Source organism: Bison bison, unplaced genomic scaffold (genome assembly GCF_000754665.1).
Source record: "Bison bison bison isolate TAMUID 2011002044 unplaced genomic scaffold, Bison_UMD1.0 scf7180017864366, whole genome shotgun sequence".
Lineage (NCBI taxonomy): Eukaryota > Metazoa > Chordata > Mammalia > Artiodactyla > Bovidae > Bison > Bison bison.
This window is the reverse complement of record NW_011494938.1, coordinates 2,688,772-2,713,920: the sequence shown is the minus strand read 5'-3', so window position 1 is coordinate 2,713,920 and position 25,149 is coordinate 2,688,772. Positions and strand designations below refer to the sequence as shown.

The 25,149-nt window shown below is 41.0% G+C and overlaps 1 protein-coding gene across 2 annotated transcripts; it reads left to right on the top strand.

The window, feature by feature from the left end:
• Positions 1-12,476: 12,476 nt before the first annotated feature.
• GEMIN6 (gem (nuclear organelle) associated protein 6) lies at positions 12,477-16,411 on the top strand. Of its 2 annotated transcripts, none has more exons than XM_010855579.1 (3): positions 12,477-12,966; positions 13,181-13,324; positions 15,747-16,411. In XM_010855579.1, exons 2-3 carry the CDS (start codon positions 13,200-13,202, stop codon positions 16,120-16,122), a joined length of 501 nt encoding a protein of 166 aa, XP_010853881.1. In that variant the 5' UTR covers positions 12,477-12,966; positions 13,181-13,199; the 3' UTR covers positions 16,123-16,411. The 2 variants fall into 2 exon arrangements, with proteins under 2 accessions (XP_010853881.1, XP_010853880.1); XM_010855578.1 differs by having other exon boundaries at positions 12,482-12,629.
• The last annotated feature ends 8,738 nt before the right edge of the window (positions 16,412-25,149 follow it).

Sequence of the window (25,149 nt, the reverse complement as noted above, 5' to 3'; positions counted from 1 at the left end):
CTCCATCTATTTGTGTTATCTTTGATTTCTTTCATCAGTGTTTTATAGTTTTCTATATATAGGTCTTTTGTTTCTTTAAGTAGATTTATTCCTAAGTATTTTATTCTTTTCTTTGCAATGGTGAATGGAATTGTTTCCTTAATTTCTCTGTTTCCTCATTGTTAGTGTATAGGAATGCAAGGGATTTCTGTGTGTTAATTTTATATCCTGAAACTTTACTGTATTCATTGATTAGCTCTAGTAATTTTCTGGTGGAGTCTTTAGGGTTTTCTATGTAGAGGATCATGTCATCTGCAAACAGTAAGAGTTTTACTTCTTCTTTTCCAATCTGGATTCCTTTTATTTCTTTTTCTGCTCTGACTGCTGTGGCCAAAACTTCCAAAACTGTGTTGAATAGCAGTGGTGAGAGTGAGCATCCTTGTCTTGTTCCTGACTTTAGGGGAAATGCTTTCAATTTTTCACCATTGAGGATAATGTTTGCTGTGAGTTTATCATATATGGCTTTTATTATGTTGAGGTATGTTCCTTCTATGCCTGATTTCTGGAGGGTTTTTATCATAAATGGATGTTGAATTTTGTTAAAGGCTTTCTCTGCATCTATTGAAATAACCATGTGATTTTAATCTTGTAATTTGTTAATGTGGTGTGTCACATTGATTGATTTGCAAATATTGAAGAATCCTTGCATCCCTGGGATAAAGCCCACTTGTTCATGATGTATGATCTTTTTAATATGTTGTTGGATCCTGTTTGCTAGATTTTTTTTTGAGGATTTTTGCATCTATGTTCATCAGTGATATTGGCCTGTAGTTTTCTTTTTTTGTGGCATCTTTGTCTGGTTTTGGTATTAGGATGATGGTGGCCTCATAAAGTGAGTTTGGAAGTTTACCTTCCTCTGCAATTTTCTGGAAGAGTTTGAGCAGGATAGGTGTTAGCTCGTCTCTAAATTTTTGGTAGAATTCAGCTGTGAAGCTGTCTGGTCCTGGGCTCTTGTTTGTTGGAAGATTTCTGATTATGGTTTCAATTTCTGTGCTTGTGATATATCTGTTAAGATTTTCTATTTCTTCCTGGTTCAGTTTTGGAAAGTTCTAAGAATTTGTCCATTTCTTCCAAGTTGTCCATTTTATTGGTATATAGTTGCTGATAGTAGTCCTTATGATCCTTTGTATTTCTGTGTTGTCTGTTGTGATTTCTCCATTTTCATTTCTAATTTTGTTGATTTGATTCTTATCCCTTTGTTTCTTGATGAGTCTGGCTAATGGTTTGTCTATTTTATCTTCTCAAAGAACCAGCTTTTAGCTTTGTTGATTTTTGCTACAGTCTCCTTTGTTTCTTTTGCATTTATTTCTGCCCTAATTTTTGTGATTTCTTTCCTTCTACTAACCCTACAGTTCAGTTCAGTTCAGTCGCTCAGTCGTGTCCAACTCTTTGCAATCCCATGAATCGCAGCACGCCAGGTCTCCCTGTCCATCACCAACTCCCGGATTTCACTCAAACTCACGTCCATGGAGTCAGTGATGCCATCCAGCCATCTCATCCTCTGTCGTCCGCTTCTCCTCCTGCCCCCAATCCCTCCTAGCATCAGAGTCTTTTCCAGTGAGTCAACTCTTTGCATGAGGTGGCCAAAGTACTGGAGTTTCAGCTTTAGCATCATTCCTTCCAAAGAAATCCCAGGGTTGATGTCCTTCAGAATGGAGTGGTTGGATCTCCTTGCAGTCCAAGGGCCTCTCAAGTGTCTTCTCCAACACCACAGTTCAAAAGCATCAATTCTTTGGTGCTCAGCTTTCTTCACAGTCCAATTCTCACGTCCATACATGACCACTGGAAAAACCATAGCCTTGACTAGATGGACCTTTGTTGGCAAAGTAATGTCTCTGCTTTTCAATATCCATAACTAGGTTGGTCATAACTTTCCTTCCAAAGAGTAAGCGTCTTTTAATTTCATGGCTGCAGTCACCATCTACAGTGATTTTGGGTTCTTCATTTCTTCCTTTTCTAGTTGCTTTAGGTGTAGAGTTAGGTTATTTATTTGATTTCTCTCCTATTTCTTGAGGTAGGTTTATATTGCTATGAACCTTCCCCTTAGCACTGCTTTTACTGAATCCTATAGGTTTTGGGTTGTTGTGTTTTCATTTTCGTTCATTTCTATGTGTATTTTGATTTCTTCTGTGATTTGTTGGTTATTCAGAAGTGTGTTGTTTAGCCTCCGTATGTTTGTATTTTTAATAGTTTTTTTTCCTGTAGTTGACATCTAATCTTATCGCATTGTGATCAGAAAAGATGCTTGAGATGATTTCATTTTTTTTTTTTAATTTACCAAGGCTAGATTTATGGCCCAGGATGTGATCTATCCTGGAGAACGTTCCGTGTGCACTTGAGAAAAGGTGAACTTCATTGTTTTAGGGTGAAATGTCCTATAGATATCAATTAGGTCTAACTGGTCCATTGTATCATTTAAAGTTTGTGTTTCCTTGCTAATTTTCTGTTTAGTTGATCTATCCATAGATGTGAGTGGGGTATTAAAGTCTCCCACTATTATTGTGTTACTGTTAATTTCCCCTTTCATATTTGTTAGCATTTGCCTTACATATTGTGGTGTTCCTATGTTGGGTGCATATATATTTATAATTGTTTTATCTTCTTTTTGTGTGGATGCTTTGATCATTATGTAGTGTCCTTCTTTGTTTCTTTTCACAGCCTTTATTTCAAAGTCTATTTTATCTGACATCAGTATTGCTACGCCTGCTTTCATTTGAGTGAAATATCTTTTTCCAGCCTTTCACTTTCAGTCTGTATATGTCCCTAGGTTTGAGGTGGGTCTCTTGTAGACAGCATATATAGGGGTCTTGTTTTTGTATCCATTCACCCAGTCTTTGTCTTTTGGTTGGGGCATTCAACCCATTTACATTTAAAGGTAATTATTGATAAGTATGATCCAATTGCCATTTACTTTGTTGTTTTGGGTTTGAGTTTATAAACCTTTTCTGTGTTTCCTGTCTAGAGAAGATCCTTTAGCATTTGTTGAAGAGCTGATTTGGTGGTCCTGAATTCTCTCAGCTTTTGCTTGTCTGTAAAGCTTTTGATTTTTCCATCATATTTGAATGAGATCCTTGCTGGGTACAGTAATCTGGATTGTAGGTTTTTCTCTTTCATCACTTTAAGGATGTCCTGCCATTCCCTTCTGGTGTGAAGAGTTACTATTGAAAGATAAGCTGTTACCCTTCTGGGGATCCCCTTGTGGTTTATTTGTTGTCTTTCCCTTGCTGCTTTTAATATTTGTTCTTTGTGTTTGATCTTTGTTAATTTGATTAATATATGTCTTGGGGTGTTTTGCCTTGGGTTTATCCTATTTGGGACTCTCTGGGTTTCTTGGATCTCTGTGGCTATTTCCTTCCCCATTTTAGGGACGTTTTCAACTATTATCCCCTCAAGTATTTCTCATGGCCTTTCTTTTTGTCTTCTTCTTCTGGGACTTTCGAATGTTGGGGTGTTTACCATTGTCCCAGAGGTCTCTGAGGTTGTCCTCATTTCTTTTTTCCTCTCTGCTTCATTTATTTCTACTATTCTATCTTCCACCTCACTTATCCTATCTTCTGCCTCAGTTATTCTACCGTTGGTTCCCTCCAGAGTGCTTTTGATCTCAGTTATTGCATTATTCATTATTGACTGACTCTTTTTTATTTTTTCTAGGTCCTTGTTAAACTTTTATTGCATCTTCTCAATCCTTGTCTCCAGACTATTTACCTATAACTCCATTTTGTTTTCAAATTTTTGGATCATTTTTACTATCATTATTCTGAATTCTTTGTCAGGTAGACTCCCTATCTTCTCCTCTTTTGTTTGGTTTAGTGTGCTTTTATCATGTTCCTTTACCTGCTGAATACTTCTCTGCCTTTTCATCTTATTTAGGTTGCTGTGTTTGGGGTGGCTTTTCTGTATGCTGGAAGTTTGTGGTTCCTCTTTATTGTGCACATTCCTCCTTGTGGGTGGGGTTGGCTGACTGGCTTTCAAGGTTTCATGGTTAGGGAAGCTTGTGTCAGTGTTCTGGTGGGTGGAGCTGGATCTCTTCTCTCTGGCGTGCAATGAAGTGTCCAGTAGTGAGTTTTGAGATGTCTGTGGGTTTGGTGTGACTTTTGGCCACCTGTATTTTTGTGCTCAGGTTATGTTCCTGCGTTGTTGGAGAATTAGCTTGGTATGTCTTGCTCTTAAACTTGTTGACTCTTGGGTGGAGCTTGGTTTCATTGTAGGTATGAAGGCTTTTGGATGAGCTCTTGTTGATTGTTGGTCCCTGGAGTCAGGAGTTTTCTGGTGTTCTCAAGTTTTGGATTTAGGCCTCCTGCCTCTGGCTTTCAGTCTTATTCTTATAAGAATAGCCTAAGACTTCTCCATTCATACAGCACTGATGGTAAACATCTAGGTTAATGGTGAAAAGATTCTCAGTGAGGGACTCCCAGAGAGGTTCACAGAGTTACATGAAGAAGAGAAGAGGGAGATGGGAGATAGAGGTGACCACGAGGAAAAGAGGGGGAATCAAAAGGGGAAGCAGTCTAGCCAGTAATCAATTCCCTATTTGCTCTCTACAGTCTGGAACACTCAGAGAGGTTCATGGAGTTCCATAGAGAAGAGAAGAGGAAGGAAGGCGATAGAGGTGACCAGGAGGAGAGGAGGAGGAGTCAAAAGGAGAGAAACCAATTAGCCTGTGATCAGTTCCCTAAGTTTTCTCCACAGCCTGGAACACCCAAAGAGATTCACAGAGTTAAGCAGAGAAGAGAAGGGGGAGGGAGGAGATAGAGGTGATTTGGGGGAGAAAAAGGAGAGTCAAAAAGGGAGAGAGCAATCAACCCAGTAATCACACTCCTAAGTAAAAATTGGTACTGAAGATTGGATTCTTAAAGGTATAGAATTGATAACAAATACCAAAAAGTAAAGATTAAAAATCTAGAATAGAGGTTAGACTCTCAAAAATACAATATTAACAAAACAAAACAATCACAAAAGTTATATAAAAAAATATGAAATTTGCTTTAAAAATAGGGTCTTTTTTTTTCAAAGTAATAGTAGGTTTTAAAAATGAAAAAGGAGTAATAAAGCACTTAAGAATCAAAAAATTATAATAGTAAAATATATCTAGGAATTTCTCTGGAGCTGTTGAGGGCAGTGTGTGGTCAATTCGGTTTCAGATAGTTCCTTGTTCCACCTTATACTTCTTGTCAAGGTCTATAGGTCCCTTCCAATGTAGCCAGTGGAAGGCTACATTAAAATCCTGGGTTTAATGTAGGGTTTTAATCTGTTGCACCTGTCCCTTCCAAAGCCGTTCTCTCTTCTTTGTTTGTTTTGGCTTCCTCTGTTTGCAAGTCTCTTCAGTGTCTAACTTTTGCTCTGACCCAAGAGGGCAACAAAGTGGTCATTTATTTAGGCACACTTGTTCAATTGTGCTGCGGAGAGGGAGGAACACGGCAAACAAGTATCACTGGCATGTGTGGGGAATGCTTGCAGTGTCTGGGGCACACTGGTTTTGCCCCCGCTCACGGCATGTGTGCTTTCTCAGTCTACACTGCTCAGGCTCCAGGGTGCTCTGCAGGAACTGTCTAAAGAGGGCCCTGGGTTGTGTGCACTTCCCAGATCTACGCTGCTCAGGTTCAGGTTCTCAGGTACTCCACAAAGGCACAGACTTGGTTGGGCATGCGTTTTGTGTCCTTCCCAGGTCCTAGCAGCTCAGGCAACCAGGTGTTTGGTGAGTGCACTCTCCCCAGGTGGGGTGGTGTGTCTTATCACCTCCCCGGTCCCAGCTGCTTGGTTTCCTGGGTGTGCAGCAGGAGCGCTGTCTCAAGTGTGCTATATGTCTCCTCTGGAGAGCTGATCTCTGGCTGCGACCTTCCTGGTGGACGTCAGCCATCCAGGATCCCAGGAAGACTTGGTTAGCATCTGGGAGCCTGCTCGAAGTTTGGTAGGGGATGCCTGTCTCTGGGGCCAAGTTTGCCCCTTGTCTTCTGGCTCTGGCTGTGACCCGCCTGCCTCCCTGCCTCCGGCGGGGGATGGGCCGGTCCGCTGCCAACTAGTTCTCCTCTGGTATTTGCTCAGTCCTTTGTTCAGTGAGCGGGGCCGGCAGTGTCTTAGGTTAGAGCTTTTCATGGGAAAATTCTCTCTTTCCTCTTTTTTTTTTTTTTCTCTCTCTCTCTGGCTATCCCACAGTTTGGGTTGCTATCTCACATTAGCTCCCTCAGATTGCCCTCAAGGCATTCAGGCCCAGGCGTTAGCAGTGCCGCCCGTGCCTCCCTGTTCAGCCCCTGCTTGCTGGTGGTGGGACGTGAGTCTGGGCTGTTTCTCCGCTGGGAGTTGCAGTTAGGCGTGTAATCTGTGGGTTTTATTTATTTATTTTTTTCCTCCCGGTTATGTTGCCCTCTGAGATTCCAAAACTCCCCACAGACCTGCCGGTGAGAGAGTTTCCTGGTATTTGGAAACTTCTCCTCTTTTAAGTTTCCCTCCCCAGGATGGGTATCCATCCCTAACTGTTTTACCTGATTTTTTATCTTTTATATTTTGTCCTACCTCCTTTTGAAGACAATGGGCTGCCTTTCTGGGTGCCTGGTGTCCTCCGCCAGCATTCAGAAGTTGTTTTGTGGTATTTGCTCAGCTTTCAAATGATCTTTTGATGAATTTGTAGGGGAGAAAGTGGTCTCCCTGTCCTATTCCTCCACCATCTTCTAACTCCGTGATGTACATTTTAAAACATACTGGCTCTCTTATAAGTAATAAATTTACCAATTAGGCAACATTTTTGAAAAGAAAAAAGTATTTTTTAAATATCTCACTGAATAATGTAGACAGCTCACAAATAAAATAGGGGAAGTAGCTATACTAGGAATCCCAGTGCCCTGTAAATGTTATTTAATTATTAAAGAAAGAAAAAAGACTTTAAGATCTTGACATTTCAAAACAATGATGTACTGAATAGCATAGACTCTTGAATGGTTTTCCCTTGTACACAATTCTTTTTGTTGGTTTTTTATACCAGAGACTACATCTTCCCCTGTGTAATCAGTGCTTTATTTTATCCTTTTTCATTAGGAAGCTCAAATATGGGCTTATGATTTGCCACAAAAGAGGGAAGAAAGAGGCCTCCTTTCCACACACACATAAACCTTCTGAAAATAATTGAAGGAGGACAAGAGGATAAATTCACTGGATAGAAAAAAAGAAAAGACTAGGTTGTTTGCTGGAGAGTTGTTACTGCATAGCTTCCCTTTAGTTGCCCTCCATAAGGTATGATTCCTCTGAAGACCAGCTTTTCCACACCATTAAGCCACTTGCATCTATGCTGTTGCCACTGTTCATGAGCCACACTGAGAGTAAACAGCACCTGTAGGAATGGGGCTTCTTCTGGTTTTACCTGCTTTAAGGATAAAATCCTAACTTCCAAAATATTATATCTGACTGGGTATATCCTTCTTACAGTTACCCTTGGAGACAGAATTTGCTGGGAGAGTTTAGTTTGCTAGAACACGTGGGTGAAACACATTAACTTAGTACTTTGGGTGTCCAGACAACCAACTGGAGCACAATGGGAAGCTGGTATTTTAGAACACTTACTTTGAAAAGCATGTTCCTCACTAACTGAAAATAGGCTTTTAGGTGACAAATTATACTTGAGTTATTCCCTATTATTTAATTAGTATGATACAGTGGTTAAGAGGGCAGGCTTCGACCTGCCTGCCTGGGTTTGTATTCTAGCTCTGTCACTACCTAGCTAGGTGGCCTTGGGCTTTTGTGCCTCAGTTTCCTTAGCTGTAAAATAAGGATAGTGGTTTATATGTTCATTAAGATTGAGTTAATAGCATTTTTATTATTACTACTGCTACTATTAGTAACGATAGTAATACACTGTAGTCTTCAGTGCAGTGGATTTAAATTACTTTCTTGAAAAAAGCAAAGGTCCCTTTGTTACCTGCTTTGCCAATTTAAAATTTGACCTATCAATTTGCTTTTTCTGTTCTTAGTTTATCTTGGTCCCTTATGAAGTAAGTAACTCTTTGCTTAAATTATTGTTTTCTGTTTTGTCCCAGATTTTCCCAAAGAACAGCAAATTTATTAATTGGCTAAACAAATCTATGCTGAATGCCTGTTATATGCAGGCATTGAACAAAGTTCTGAGACTATAAAGACAAAACAGGCTCTCTCTCTTGAGGATTTTATTAGGGAGATAAATTAGAAAAGGATTTTGTTGGGGGTGGAAACACTTGAAATAGTTGTTTAAACAGAAAGGAGTTTATTTGTCCCAAATAAAATAGGTAGTTCAGGTCTGCTGTGGATCTTTTTCTTTCTTTTATCTTTCTGTGTGGCATGTAGCTCTTATGTATATTTCCTCAGTGCAAAGTGGCCACCGCACATCCAGGCGGGCTGGAGGAGAAATGATCAAAGGATCAAAAAGGTTTTCGCCTCCTTAGGAGAATTTTCTGTTTTGTTTTGGAAGGGACAGCTTTCTTAGGTACTTCTGTGTATGTCTCACTGGCCAGAAGTATTCCTGTGGTCACTTTTACTGTCAAGGGAAGCTGAAGATTTTTAGCTTTCAAGCCTCATTAGGAGGTTGTGGGAAAGGATTGTTAAATGAACCAACCTACAGTAACTGCCAAAATATAAATATGAGTAACAACAAGCTATAAAATGGTATCAGAGGGCACAGTTGAAAAGGGGGCAAGGTGACAATGAGCTCTTGAAATCACCTGGAGAAGTCTGTATGGAGATCCAACTAGAAATCCTGCAACTGGCATTTCCTTGACATTGCTACTCACAGTCCTGTTTCTGGCCTTTAACTGGCCCAACAGTTGACTAGACACATTGAGACTGATTCTCACCAAACTCGCAAGAGATTAAGGTATAATTTACTCTGCTAATTTATTCATTTATCAGTAGGGACTATTCCAGAGTCAAAAACTCAAATTTCCTATAGGAATTAGGCAGGAAATGTTAAACACATGAATCAGTCAAGTGTGTAAAATAGTAAAAGTGGTGGAAACTAGTTGTAAAGAAGAGAGAAAACCTATCTGAAGGCTTTCAAATTAAAAGACAAAATTTAGGGACCTCCCTGGTGGTCCAGTGGTTAAGACTGCCATGTTTCCAGTGCAGAGGGCATGGGTTTAATCCCTGGCCAAGGAAGTAAGATCCCATGTGCCACATGGCACAGCCAAAGGAGCAGAGAATGTGAGAGAAAGGATGTCAACTGGAGATGAGAAGCTCCAGGGGGAACAAGGATAAGAGTTGACCAGGGAAAGGAAAAGCCACACCCTCTGGACTCACTGAGGACAAGATACAGGAGAGGGCCTGTCTGAGAACTTGTTTAGGTAATGGGCTTGGTTCAGTTTGCTAGAAGTCAGTGATTTGTATCAGCAAATCTGGTAATGAGCCTTTAGTTAGAAGACTAAAGGGAGAGGGGAGAGAAGGGAGGGAAGTGGCCCTGTCTCACTCATGGCTTTATTTTATTTTTCACTCATGGCTTTAAAGGGGCTAACTTGAGGGGTAAGCTTGAGGCTAGCAACTACCTGTAGAATTTTATGTATAGAAGATAGAGGCCAAAGTCTTTCATTCTGCAATATAGACACTAGGCTTAAAATGCACATGACCCATTGTCACAAGTATCTCTTTGGGGCTGAGTTTTTAGGAATTCAAATATTTTCCTTCACATTACAATAACAATCGGAGAAGGCAGTGGCACCCCACTCCAGTACTCTTGCCTGGAAAATCCCATGGATGGAGGAGCCTGGCGAGCTGCAGTCCATGGGGTCGCTAAGAGTCAGACACGACTGAGCGACTTTCTTTCCCTTTTCACTTTCATGCATTGGAGAAGGAAATGGCAACCCACTCCAGTGTTCTTGCCTGGAGAATCCCAGGGATGGGGGAGCCTGGTGGGCTGCCGTCTCTGGGGTCACACAGAGTCGGACACGACTGAAGTGACTTAGCAGCAGCAGCAGCACAATAACAATAATTACTATTTGTATTAGTTCTTTGTAGATTTATAGAGGACTTAGAGGTTAGATTAGATTTTGTAGATTAGATGGCAAAATATTATCTACAAAAGCCACCTTAATATCATAAGCCAATCATTCAGTGAGTGAAGGTTTGAAGTGAAGTGAAGTCACTCAGTGTGTCCAACTCTTTGCAGTCCCATGGACTGTAGTCTTCCAGGGTTCTCTGTCCATGGGATTTTCCAGGCAAGAGTACTGGAGTGGGTTTCCACTTCCTTCTCCAGGGGATCTTCCTGACCCAGGGATCGAACCCAGGTCTCCTGCATTGCAGGCAGATGCTTACCCTCTGAGCCACCAGGGAAGCCTGAGTGAAGGTTTGGGTAAGGACTATTTGAAATGATAATATTAGAAACAATACACTTCAAGGATTATATGGAACCCAAATCCCAAGTTGTGAGGGAAAAACTGGTTAACTGTTGGTGTTTCCTGTATTGTTTGACAGTCCTCTAACTCAGTTTTTTTAAATCTACATTTGCAGATTTGCAGGAACTCAAATTTACCACCTTGCACCATTTTTCAGGATCATAGTCTGGAAAAATTCTGGACCAGTCCAGAAGTCAACTAAGTACATGACCACAGATTTGTGATGGAAGCAAGTCCCTTGTACTTTTCTATGTGGGCATTAATTCAGCCCTATCCTAGGCTTTTCTTTCCAGCTTCTGTACCCTCCTCAGTTCAGTTCAATCGGTCAGTCATGTCCAACTCTTTGCAACCCCATGAACTGCAGCACGTCAGGGCCTCCCGGTCCATCAGCAACTCCCGGAGTCCACCCAAACCCACGTCCATTGTGTCGGTGATGGCATCCAACCATCTCATCCTCTGTCGTCCCCTTCTCCTGCCCTCAGTCTTTCCCAGCATCAGGGTCTTTTCCAATGAGTCAGCTCTTCACATCAGGTGAAGTGAAGTGAGGTTGCTCAGTCATGTCCGACTCTTTGCGACCCCATGGACTGTAGCCTTCCAGGTTCCTCTGTCCCTGGGATTCTCCAGGCAGGAATACTGGAGTGGGTTGCAATTTCCTTCTCCAGGAGATCTTCCCAACCCAGGGATCAAACCTGGGTCTCCCATATTGCAGGCAGACGCTTTACCATCTGAGCCACTGGGGAAGCTCTAAGTTTCAGCTTCAACATCAGTCCCTCCAATGAACACCCAGGACTGATCTCCTTTAGGATGGACTGGTTGGATCTCCTTGACAGTCCCTTGAGAGTCCAGGGGACTCTTAAGAGTCTTCTCCAACACCACAGTTCAAAAGCATCAATTCTTCAGCACTTAGCTTTCTTTATAGTCCAACTCTCACATCCATACATGACCACTGGAAAAACCATAGCCTGGACTAGATGGACCTTTGTTGGCAAAGTAATATCTCTGCTTTTTAATATGCTGTCTAGGTTGGTCATAAATGGCAACCCACTCCAGTACTCTTGCCTAGAAAATCCCATGGATGGAGGAGCTTGGTGCAGGCTACTGTCCATGGGGTCACAAAGAATCAGGCACAACTGAGCGACTTCACTTTCTTTCTTTCTTCTTTCTTTCTAGGTTGGTCATACCTTTCCTTCCAAGGAGCAAGCATTTTAATTTCATGGCTGCAGCCACTATCTGCAGTTATTTTGGAGCCCAGAAAAATAAAGTCAGCCACTGTTTCCACTGTTTCCCCATGAAGTGATGGGACCAGATGCCACGATCTTAGTTTTCTAAATGTTGAGCTTTAAGCCAACTTTTTCCACTCTCCTCTTTCACTTTCATCAATAGGCTCTCAAGTTCCTCACTTTCTGCCATAAGGGTGGTGTCATCTGCATATCTGAGGTTATTGATATTTCTCCCAGCAATCTTGATTCCAACTTGTGCTTCCTCCAGCCTAGTGTTTCTCATGATGTACTCTGCATATAAGTTAAATAAGCAGGGTGACAATATACAGCCTTGACGTACTCATTTTCCTATTTAGAACCAGTCTGTTGTTTCATGTCCAGTTCTAACTGTTGCTTCCTGACCTGTATACAGGTTTCTCAAGAAGCAGGTCAGGTGGTTTGGTATTCCCATCTCTTGAAGAATTTTCCATAGTTTATTGTGATCCACACAGTCAAAGGCTTTGGCATCAGGACTGTAGCAAAGACACATCTCAAGAGTAGGCATCTTAACTGCCTTACCACAGGGCAAACAGGAAATACATTGGTTCTATATCTCTTCCCCAAGGCAATGTCACCTCACACTTATAGAGTTTTAGGATTTACATGAAAGATTGATTTATGGCAAAATTGGAATTCCATTTCTACTCCAGAGGAGGAAGTGGTACAAGTCTTTCTTCTTAAAATTTTTATTTTAAAATGTCCATCAGTAATGGCAGTGAATGGGGAGACCCTCGCGAACAAAGCAGCTTATTATTATTACAGAAAAAAAATCTTATCCCCTGCCCACACCCTGCACCCTACTTTTATCATCCCAGGTCTCCGGACTCTCAGAGGTGTGACAAGGCCACGGACTACAAAACAGAGAATTCTGGGGGAAGGAAGTGACGACATGGAGCAAAGCACGCTGGGCTCCAGCGGTTTTAGCCCTAGCGATTCCTTCCTCCCAGCGTGGTTGAAGAGAATCGGGCGCTGCTAGGAGTTTTAACTGGTATTTTTCTCATTTGTCAGGATTACACGTTAATTATTACCTGGTTTGAGTACAGTCCTTAGTATCATGCGGCTGTGGGTCTCGGCTGCTGTCGCTTCGTTTACGCATCTCTGAACAAGTTTTTAGATGAAATTGTCACAGATCCGGGGCCCTCTCCCTGGCGGTATCCAGCGAAAACTTAGAGGGACTGGGTGGATATCAGAGGAGTTTTCTTTTTTCAGTTTTTGTTAATAGTGGTGTGGAGTGAGCTCATTTGTTGGAAGGAGAGCTGAGTGGGTTTGAGCATCTGCGGAGGTCGAAGCCAACGTCAAGGCGGTCTGGAATTGAGATTGGGAAGGTGAGATACAAGCGTGCCAGATAAATTACTCCAGACGCGTCCCCGCAGCAGCTCGTGGTCCCGTGGCTTTCAGACTGAATAGTAAAATTTAACTTTTTCTGGTATGGAAGATGATGCAAATCGCTGGTGTTCTCTACCTCTAGAATGGAAATTAGGGGTGAGACATTTCATTGGGGGGAACATATATATTAATCCTAACTGGTGGTTGTTTTAGATCTAGCCAGCTGGCAGCCATGAATGAATGGATGAAGAAAGGCCCCTTAGAATGGCAAGATTACACTTACAAAGCGGTCAGCGTAACAGCCAGTGACAAGGAGTATAAAGGATGGGTTTTAACCACAGACCCAGTCTCTGCCAAGTGAGTACGAGTCCTGCTTCCCTGAAATCACCCCCCTGCACTGCCTATATGTTATATCCATACCGAAGAAAAGTGAAGTCACTCAGTCATGTCTGACTCTCCGTAGCCTACCAGGCTCCTCAGTGCATGCACTTCTCCAGGCAAGAGTACTGGAGTGGGTTGCCATTTCCTTCTCCAGGGGATCTTGCCGACCCAGGAATGGAACCCAGGTCTCCCGCATTGCAGGCAGACGCTTTACCGTCTGAGCCACCAAGGAAGCCATATCCATACTAAGAAAGCAGATAAATAAATGAAAGACTGATTATTCTCATATAAGTACTTAATTTCCTTTCAACCTAAATACTGTCAAACTGTAGATTTCCGTCAGACCAGCCAAGTTTGTAGAAATGAGACACTCCTTTTAATTACATTTTGTTGGAGAATTTCACATATACACAATTGTGAAGAGAGTAATATAATAAACACTAATCTTATTCCGCCTTCCAAATATTTTAAAGCCTATTACTGACTAAAGTTTGTTCATAAATCCTTAAATATATCTCTTAGCAGATTAGGACTCTTTAATAAATGTTAACCACATACCATTATAACCACCTAACAAAAGTAATAGTAACTTTAATATTAGCTAATTCCTAGTTTGAGTTCAGGTTTTCCTGATTGTTTCCAAAGTATCTCTTTAATGTTGGCCTATCAACTTGTTGATATGTCTCTTTAAGAATCTTAATCTGTGACTGTACTTTCTCTTTGGTTTTCCATGTTATATTTTGTTGAAGAAATGGAGTCATTTGTCTTCAAATTGAACACACTGTGAATTTAGCTCATTGCATTATCATGGTGTAGTTTAACATGTTCTTTTACCGTTTGTATTTCTTATAAACTGGTATTCATATCTAGAGGTGTGATTAGGATCAGAATTATTTTTTGCAAGGCTACTTTAAAGGTAGTGATACACTCACACTTTATTTTGGGATGATTTTAGATTTACAGAAAAATTGCAAGGAAAGTACAGAGAGTACCTGTGTATCTAACTTCCCCTGATATTAGCAGTTTTCACAACCATCAAACATTTGTCAGAACTAAAAGTTTTCACTAAGTAAACTACAATCATTTGGATTTTATCAGTTTTTCCACTGATGGCCTTTTTATGGATTCCAAGCCAAGGATTTTCTGTTCTAGAATTCAGTCCAAGGTCCCACATTACATTTAATCACCGTGTCTCCTTAGTCTCCTCTGATATGTGGTAGTTTCTCAGTCCTTTTTTAATTGTTTTTCATGACCCTGACACTTTTGAAGAGTTTTGGTGAGGTATTTAACAGAATATCTCTCAATTTGGGTTTGTATGATGTTTTCTCATAGACTGGGATTATAGGTTTTGGGGGACAGTACCACAGAAATGAAATTCTATCATGTCACATTGCATCATATCATATCATATATATTGTATTTTAGTTAGGATTTTTGCATTTATATTCATAAGTGAGATTAGCTTATAATTTTATTTTTTAATCCTGTCCTCTGCTTTTGGTATCAGGGTTATATTAACCTCATTAAATGAGTTATGGCATAATCTCCCTTTTACAGTCCTTAGGAGAATTGGATTGGTTGGATTGGAAATGTTTGATTCTTGACAATTTTATAGAATTTTGTGGTAAAATTGGGCCTTTCCCCCTCTCAACCCCTGCCAGCCCCACACCCCCCCGCCCCTCACCCCCGCCATGGGATGGTTTTAAACTGGTTATTTCTAGGGTTTTTTTTTAAAGGTTTATAGGACTATTTACATTCTCTCTCTTTCTTTTTGAGTCAGTAGTAGAAATTCATACTTTCTAGGAAGTTTTCTAAGTGTCAAAATTACTGGTTTAAATGTTTTTAATATTTTATACTATTATTTTTTGCTGCCTTATTCCTAATACTATTTATGTGTGCCTTCTTTCTCTTTTTATTAATCTTGCCTGAGTTTTGTGAAATTTATATACCCTTTTCAAAGAACCAGCTTTTGGCTTTGATGATCCTCTTACTGACTTGACTCTTCTGTTTTCTGTTTCATTAATTTTGTGCTGTGTTATTTCTTTGGTCTGCTCTGAAGGGGAGTTATTCATTTGTTTCCTAACTCTAAAAGTTAAATCTGTACTCTCTTCTTTCCTAATACATATTAAAACATTCATAACTTTTAAAGTAATGCTTTAACTACATCCCACAATGATTAGCTGGACAAAAGGTTTAGATGTTTAGGACCTTCAGAGAATTCATATTAAACAAGTGAAAATATTTGGTGGTGAGAGTATTAATTTAAAGTGGAGAGAACATTCCCTATTGTTCTAGTGACCTGTTGGGGTTGATGCGCTCATTTCATTGCTTCCTTAGTTTTATGGGCCTTTAGGTTTTTCTTTTGCAACTGTGGTCTGAACTTATTTTTCCTCCGAAGTATTGTCCTCGTGAACTTCCTTGAAGATGGCAGCATGTCTGTGACTGGAATTATGGGACATGCTGTACAGACTGTTGAAATTGTGAATGAAGGGGACCATAGCGTGCGAGAGAAGCTGATGCATTTGTTCATGTCTGGAGACTGCAAAGCATACAGCCCTGAGGATCTGGAAAAGAGGAAGAACAGCCTGAAGAAATGGCTGGAGAAGAATCACATCCCCATCACCGAACAGAGAGATTCACGAAAGACTCTCTGTGTGGCTGGGGTCTTGACTATAGACCCACCATATGGTCCAGAAAATTGCAACAGTTCTAATGAGATTATTTTGTCCCGTGTTCAGGATCTTATTCAAGGACATCTTGAAGCTTCCCAATGAGAGGCTAAGAACTATGGATGTACTGATTGAAATAAGATTTCATATTTTTGAAAGTTCTTTGTTGTTTTAGGTAAAATCAAAGATGGGGATTATTGGTACTAATAAGTGAACTGGGCAAGGATGACATCTCAAACAAAATTAACTTGGGGACAACAGAATTACAAGAATCTCTTCTTTTGATGGGAATACACCTCCATTTCTATTAGGCAAGAAATGTATTTGGAAAAAGATGCAACATGTTAGATTCAATATAAAATGCTAAGGTAAAATCACAGTCTTGTTAACACTGCTTATTCTAACTAGATGTGTCTTTTTTTTTTTTTATTTTTATTGAGTTATAGTTAACATACCATACAATTCACTAGCTTTCCTTGCACAGTTCAGTGACTTTTGATGTATTTACCGTGTTGTGCATCTATCACCACAGGCATAGAGTTTTGTTTTTTTTTTTTTTTGGTGGTTGCATGACGTGTGGGATCTTAGTTCCCCGACCGGGGATTGAACTCTCACCCCCTGCATTGGAAGTGTGGAATCTTAACCACTGGGCCACTAGGGAAGTCCCTAGATGTCTCTTTTTTTAAAATGTCTATTAAAAAAATTTTTTTTAGTGTAATGATGAAATAGCTTTTGAATCAGAATGTATTCCTTTTTGGTTGAAACTTGAAAGTTTTGGTAAAATCTTAACACATAAGCCTTATAACTCTCAAAGCCTTAAAAGTGAACACTGGCTAATATATCTGAGGGAAAAGGTAAGTGTGACAAGTATTCTGGCTGCTGAGGGGCTGTAAGGGACCGGTCTAGCTGCTGGTTTCCCTGGTAACTGATGAGGCAACCTGACATTAAATCTTGAATAAATAGGAGCCTCCTCCCTGCCGGGTGAGTGAGGGCTGCCGCCAGGTTATGCCTGCTATCCACCACACATGGTGGAGGTGTTGCTCTAGGACCTTGCTTCGGACATGTAAGATCCCTGTGTCCAATAAGCTTTTAATGTCTTTGTTGCTGTCTCTGGGCTCTTTCTGGTCCCAAGGCTGGGCATCCACAAGGCTTGTAGCCCAACAATTCACAAAGTAGCCAGGAGGCTAAGGGTACTCCTGTGACCACTGAGATGTAAGGACGGGGAATGAAAAGTTGTGGGGGGTTGGGAGGAATCTCAGGGTGGCCATCCACTAGTGTGTGGAGCCCTGTGGCAGTTGACTAGCCATGAAAGATGGTTTCTGTCTTTTATTGCATTGATGATATCCTGTTAAATTCAGTCTCTTAGCAGTTTATAGAGCAGCCCCATGCCTGTGGCTCATCTGACTGACTGCAGGGGGATGGCTGGTGAACATAGACACAACACAAGGGATCTGAACTACCTACAAAGGACAGCATACCCCTGACCCACCACCTCTAAGCAATTACAGGCTTTAGGGATATTAACTTACGGAGAAGGCAATGGCAACCCACTCCAGGACTCTTGCCTGAAAAATCTCATGGATGGAGGAGGAGTCTGGTAGACTGCAGTCCATGTCTCAAAGTCGGACACGACTGAGCTACTTCACTTTCACTTTTCACTTTCATGCATTGGAGAAGGAAATGGCAACCCACTCCAGTGTTCTTGCCTGGAGAATCCCAGGGATGGCGGAGCCTGGTGGACTGCTGTCTGTGGGGTCGCACAGAGTCGGACACTACTGAAGCGACTTAGCAGCAGTAGCAGCAGCAGGGATATTAACTTAGGACATGAATTGGAATTGGACATGGCCAGTTACCTGGAAGAGTTTGGTACAGGTCTGTGCAATGGCAAAATAATCGGAGTCCCCTTGAGCTTCTGTTCCCAGCTATGGAAAGGGACAGAGCAGTGATGCAGTGTGCTGGAAGAGCAGCTATATGTAGTCTACAAAGTAGTATAACAGATGAGAGACATTATAAAATGCCTACTCAAGTTGTCGAGTAATGCAAAAACCACTATTTAGGATCTAGAAGAGCCGTGCATGACATACAGCACCGCCGTGGACATAATAGTGGCCAAGAAATCCACTTCATTGGCCATAAAGTTCAGATATGGGCCAGTGAAGATGACACACTGGCATTTCTACCCACCCTATGACCCCCCTGCTGCCAGGTTAGTTGAAAGGATGAGTGGATTGCTTCAACAACCAAGATAGGAAATTTCTGTACTTGTGGGCCCAGGAGGCTAACTCCAGCCTAGGAACTATAACTGAACATCCCAGAACAGTTGTCCCAGTGCTTATGCCGTGTTAACCCACAGGCAACTAGTCAACACCATCTGAGTTCAACTGTTTACCCCCAAAGGAAGCATTGTCTACTACTGGTCAGGACAATAACTCACTTTTGCCCTTGCCACAATTTCTGCCTTCGGGAACGTATTATAAAAGAAATGGCTCTGGAATTGGCAGGTAAGTCCCCTGTGGTTTGGGTAAGTCCCCTGTGGGGAATAGGATTAGAAAGGGACAGATTTCACCTGTCTTACACCTGCCCCACCTGAGAGGAAGGCAGGCATTTACTGGAGGAAGGCACCATTTATTATATTAACCTTACAATCTTCTGCCACCTTGCCTGTATTTGGCACAGTCTGTGGGGACTGAGGGTAGCTGAGCAGGATGAGGGTAGATTTGGCTAATGGTCATGATCTCCCCTATATCGTGCCTGTTAAACATCTTGGCGTTTCACCTGTCTGAGCAGAGGGAGCTGCTCACAGATTGCGAGGTATCAGTGACCTCTTTGCTGGGTCTACAGCAAGATGTCCTCCCTGGGACTTCCGTGAAAAATGGACCCAGTAAGTGCCTGGCTCCAAATTTACCCACGTCTTACACTTTTGATACTCTTCAGCTGCTGTTGTCTGTATTGCACTTGTTTTATTGGGTGGAGGTGCACCTCTACATACCTGACCCCAGGAATATCACATAAGAGAGGCAGACTTAAGGGGGTAAGGGTTGTGGAGTGTATGGTCAGGTCACTCAAGACGGCTGCTCTTTGCTGTCTGTACATCTGCTTGATGAGTCCCTGCTGCGCCTACACTGTGTTGGAACAAATGTGCTCGCCCTTGCCCCAGCCAGTGAGTGTTCTAATCCTTGGGCCAGAATGGCTCCATCTGTTAGTTTATTAATGGGAAACATCTGCCCTGATGATGGTTGTTAACCTGAGGGGCTGTAAGGGATGGGTCTCAGTTGCTGGTTTCCCTGGTAACTGAGCCAACGTGAGGTCAATTCCCCCTGTAAAAGGTAGTCTCCAACCACCTTTTAAAAGGTGGTCTTGCCCCTCCGCCCCGAGCCAAGACCGCCGCTATCACTGTGTCCTGCTCGCCACCTTGTCTGTCTGCCACATGTGATGGGTTGTTCCTCCAGGACTTTTCTTCAGGTGTGTAAACTCCCCCATCTATTAAACCAGTGATAGCTGTGTCGCTGTTTCCAGACTCCCTCTTTGGACTGACTCGGCAACTGCAAGGCTTGCACGCCTGTAGATACAGCCCAACTGGGACTTTTCAGGGGAATGTCTACAGTGACCTCAGGGTTCCCGCATCAGGTTAGAACCCGAGGATGGGTTAGCACACTTCAGGCCCTTAGCAGAATCCAGCCTGCTGCCTCTGTTTATTAAAGTTTTATTGGAACACAGCCATACCCACTGCTTTGTGTATTGTCTGTGGCTGTTGTTGAACCACAGTGGCAGAGTTGAGTATTGACAGAAATGATATGGATTGTATCTTCAGAAAAATATGGCTGTTTACAGAAAAGCTTGCCCTAGGAGAGCCTTGAACTAGCATGGTCCACCAGGGGTCAAGGAGGGTTTATGTCCCATCCATACAAAAGGAATCTTGTGCCTTTTGGAAGAAATACTTTAAAATACTTGGGTTTTAGGGGGTCTTTGGAAGCACTTTGATAACATAGCTAAATTACTTTCCTGCATGGTTGTCTAATATTAACAGGATGTATCCAAGTGCTTTTTGTACTTTTGCAAGCATCAGAATCAGCTGGAGGGCTTGCTAACACAGTTGGGAGTAGGGCCCAGCAGTCCAGTCTGACCTAGTAGGGGTCCAAGAGCTTGCATTTGTAACAAACTCCCAGATAATGGTAGCTACCTGTCCCAGATCAGATTACCCTTGCAAAAGCAGTTTAGAAGCCTGGGGGAACAGAAAGGCCTTCCCTCACAACTGTAGAGTTCCATCAGATTACCCTTGCAAAAGCAGTTTAGAAGCCTGGGGGAACAGAAGGGCCTTCCCTCACAACTGTAGAGTTCCAGAATCCTAAAAGTGAAATTTATCACATAGCCTTTCCCCTTCAAACCCTCAGATGTCTTTGGATAGGGGAAGGGGAATAAGAACAAATTAAATGGAAAAGATTCTGACAAAATGAGGGAGGTCTTGAAAAAAGACATATAGGAAATTATGCACAGTTGGTCAGGAGTGAACCTCGGCCCAGGGACAGGTGCACTGGTGTTGGCAGACTTACCTGCTGTCAGACTAATGAGCTGGGGACAGACTTTCTTGGCAGCTGAGTCCTCTGATTTGTTTGAAAATTTGCCTTGTGAGCCAAACCTGAGGATATGTGATTTGGCCCTGCCACGGAAACCTCTCTGCTTAGGGAGTTGGGCCAGCCAGTTCCTCAGTTCAAATTCCCCCTGAGGGTTTAACCTGCCTGTTTTTCATCCCTCTCCTGGTTCCAGATTCCCAGGGGGAGATCCTCCCCAAAGCCAGCTCCAGGGCAGTCTTTGAACACAACTGGTGTCAAGAATATTTTTCAGAACAAAAGGTTTTCAGGACTTTGAGTATCTTTCAGTCTTGGAGCAGACTTTCCAACCTCTGCCCTGTATCTTGCTATCCACTGTGCACTTGATTTCCTAAATCTCTCCTCCTAAATGTTATAGCTGAAATACACCTCCCATGAATTGTTTTCAATAAAATTAATGAAATTTGAAACATTCACAATTGTTTTGAGAACTAGAATTTTTATGATGCCTCTTGGAGTAGCTTCTAGAATGCTAGAGTCAAAGCTAAGGATTACTATAAATTTGGGGAGAAATCAGAGCAGTGAAGGACTATAATTACACATACTTAGGTGGGCTGCCGTCTATGGAGTCGCACAGAGTCAGACACGACAGAAGTGACTTAGCAGCAATGGCACCCCACTCCAGTACTCTTGCCTGGAAAATCCCATGGACAGAGGAGCCTGGTAGGCTGCAGTCCATGGGGTCGCTAGGAGTCGGACTCGACTGAGCGACTTCACTTTTCACTTTTCACTTTCATGCACTGGAGAAGGAAATAGCAACCCACTCCAGTGTTCTTGCCTGGAGAATCCCAGGGATAGGGGAGCCTGGTGGGCTGCCGTCTATGGGGTCACACAGAGTCGGACACGACTGATGCGACTTAGCAGCTTAGCAATTGCATCCACTGCCAAATACAATTGGTTTTAAAAAAACTACTTTGACGAAGGAGTAACATACAAAAAACTACATAGTGTATACAGCCTGATGAGTTGAAGAGAAGCATACACCCATGAAACCATCACCACAGTCTATGCCATAAACACATCTATCACCTCCAGCTTTTCCTGCCTTCATTATTACACCACTGGTTTTCATTTTTCAGTCATTAAAGGATTTCTTTATTAAAAATTATATCGTTATCAGACATGCTTTTTTACTTTTGCATACAATGTATATAGTTGTTTTTGTAGTTTTCATGATTTAAGGACAACACTGTACTGTGTTGATGGACTAAAACTTATTAAACATTTTCCTTTGACGTTCTTTTTGCTATCATAGTTTATGGTGCAAAGAATGTCTTCATATGTCTTTACTGCTGTTATCAAAAGCTAGTGCTTAGAAGGAACCTCCTGGTGGTCCAGTGCTTCTCTGTTGGTCTGTGCTTCCAGTGCAGGGGGCACAGGTTCAATCCCTGGTTAGGGAACTAGATCCCATGTGCCATAACCAAGACCGGGTGCAACCAAATGCTAAAAAAACCCCTCCAAAACTAGTGCTTAGAAATGAAAGTACAATACTCTTTAGTTTGTGTTACTTGACATCAACAACAATAATGTGTATACAAATTTCATTACACCCTTAGAGTATTAGTATTTTACTTAATTTTTATGACTGAACAGAAGATGGTGTTTTACAGTTGCTTTGTGTTTATTGACATTTCTCCATGTGTTTCCAGTATGGGTACTCTTTGAATCATATCTTAATTTTTTTTTTAATCTTTATTTTCAGAAAGTTATTTCCCCCCATATTCTCATCTTATTATAACTGTTTCTTTGTGTTTATTTTTATTCACATGGCTATATATTAATATGTTAATAAGCAACTGTTAATTGTACATGCATCGCTTTAACTTATTTGGATATAATTTTAGAGTTACAGAAAATACGCGAGAACAGGACAAAGAACTGTCCTGTATCCTTTATCCAGCAAATGTTAACATCTTGCCACATTTGCATTTTCTGTGCATGTGTGTTCATGTTTCTTCCTGAACTGTTTGAGAATAAACTGTGGATACAATGGAAATGTGAGAACATTTTAACCATGGTACAGTTATCAAAACTAATATTCATACAGTAGTATAATTTAATACAGACATTATCTAGATTTTGCCTATTGCTCAATGTTCACTATATCAAAAAACGACTTGTATTTGGATCATGTCCCTTTAGTTTCCTTTACTCTGGAGTAATTCCTCAATCTTTCTTTGACTTTCATGACATCGACATTTTTCAATATTGGCCAGTTATTTTGTGCAATATCCCTCAATTTGGGTTTCTCTGTTTCCCAGTGATCCATATCGGTGTGCATTTTTGGGAAAGGAAGACCCTGGAGATGATAGTGTATTCTTCTCAGTGCATCAGGAGGCATCCTGTGCTGATCTGGCCCATGTTTGTGACGTTAACCATGATCACTTGGTTAAGGTGGTGCTGTCATATTTTTCCACTGTAAAATCACTTCTTCTCCTGTGTAATCAAAGGCATCTTCATACATATTTCTAAAAGCTTCATTGAGATATTAACATAAAATTCATCCACCTCAAGGCATAATTCAGTGATTCGTTTATTTTGGTAAATTTAGTTGTGCAGCCATCATCACAATCTAATTTTTTTAAAATTTTCCATTGTCGCCACAAGACCCTCTGTCTCATTTGCAGTAGATTCCCATTCGCACTCTCCACCCCAGGCAATCACTGCTTTCTGTATCTATAGATTTGATTTTGGGGGGTATATTTCCTTTAAATGGAATCATACAATGTATAGTCTGTGTCCGACTGGCTCCATTTAAATTTACTCTGGTTAGAGAACTAGATCCTGCATTCCAAAACTAAGACCTGAAGTAGCCAAATAAAACATTTTTTAAAAATAACTTTACTCACTTGTATAATATTTAAGACTATATCTATTGTGTTGATGAACCACAACTTATTAAAATATTCCCCTAAATCCTGAATTTGATCTCCATGTTGTAGCATATATCAGTGGCTTCTTTTTATTACTGAATAATATTCCATTGTGAATATACTTACATTTTGCTTAATGGATATTTGGATTGTTTCCAGTTTGGGGCAATTATGAATAATGTTGCTGTGAACATTTGGGGCAAGTCTTTGGGCATATATTTTCGTATTTCTTGGGTGAAATACCTAGGAGTGGAGTTGCTAGGTTACGTGACAACTAACATTTTAGGAAACTGTCACACTATTTTCCAACATGGCTGCGCCATTTTACATTCTATAGTACCTGATTAAAATAAAATGGTTATATTGAAATTACGAGTATAAATGTGAGAGGAATTTCTGTAACCCCAGTATGGGTTTCAAATTAGCCATGTAGCACGTTAGTTATAAAATGGACAATCGGCCTTCTTGTTAACTAATCAGATTGCATGCTTCGATTAATCCAGTCTTAGCCATGCTTACTGTAGAAAAAGATAGTATAAAGATTTATGGGCTAGAAATAATGGGGACAGCTGAAGTTTAAATGGGAAAGAGCACAGGTGAATTTCAGAGACAGAAGAGTGGCATTAAGAGAAATGTCTAATTACAAGTGGTTTTATGCTGGGTCTGTAATTAGTGGGTTAGTTCCCTCACATGGGTAGTCCCTTGGTGCCCATGGTGTAGCATGGCCTCTGACTGTACATCTGTCTTTTAAAGTACACAACACATTTTTGACATTCAGTCTGGTCATCTTACTAATAATCAAGTCCTAAAACAAAACTGATTTTTTTTTTTTTCTGGTTCAAACTATGGGAGGTGGATTACTGAACATAGAAATTATAGTTCTGGTTAGGCTTCATGTTAGACTTAAACATTTTACAATCATAGACCTGTAGTGCTGTATACTCCCATCCCCCCTTTTATTAACCCAATTTGTGTTTTACTGTATTGGCCAAAGTCTACTAGATTGGACTCTGTTCAAATAATAGAAAGGTAAGGGTACATGTGTTCATGTTTTAAACACCTTAATATGGACCTAAGTACGAAAACTAAATTTGGCAGTGGAGAGTGTTAGCAGTGTTAGTATCACATATAATTATATTAACTATAACATTTTCAAAAAGCATGTCTTGACTTTTCACATTTTCAAAATAAATGACTTAAAAATTTTTTTACGGTAGAACATCTTTTTAAAGGAAAAGTATCCCTACCTATCTGTGCATGACTTTGCCATTCTTACATACATTTACCTCAATTTCTCAAGTACTGTGTGTTTTTAATAAAATGATATACTCTTAAGCTCCTAGTCACACAGTGCATGTTTCTTAGAGTTGATTTGGCAGAGATTTTGCTTTCGGTTAGTCCAAGTATACTTATATTTTTAAAGACGACTATGGGCATACTTTTGGAGAAGGAAATGGCAACCCACTCCAGTGTTCTTGCCTGGAGAATCCCATGGACGGAGAAGCCTGGTAGGTTGCAGTCCATGGGGTCGCACAGAGTCGGACACGACTGAAGCGACTTAGTAGTAGTAGTATGGGCATACTTTACATCTGACTAATAACTAATAGACTTTATAAGCAGTTACCTATCTCATGTTGTTTAGAATGGTTTTC

What these genes read in the sequence shown, in the direction of transcription:
- GEMIN6 (XM_010855579.1), top strand. Translation starts at nt 13,200, where the DNA reads ATGAATGAATGGATGAAGAAAGGCCCCTTAGAATGGCAAGATTACACT. An exon ending in ACAGACCCAGTCTCTGCCAA is followed by an intron (nt 13,325 to 15,746) that starts GTGAGTACGAGT and finishes TTTCCTCCGAAG; the next exon opens with TATTGTCCTCGTGAACTTCC.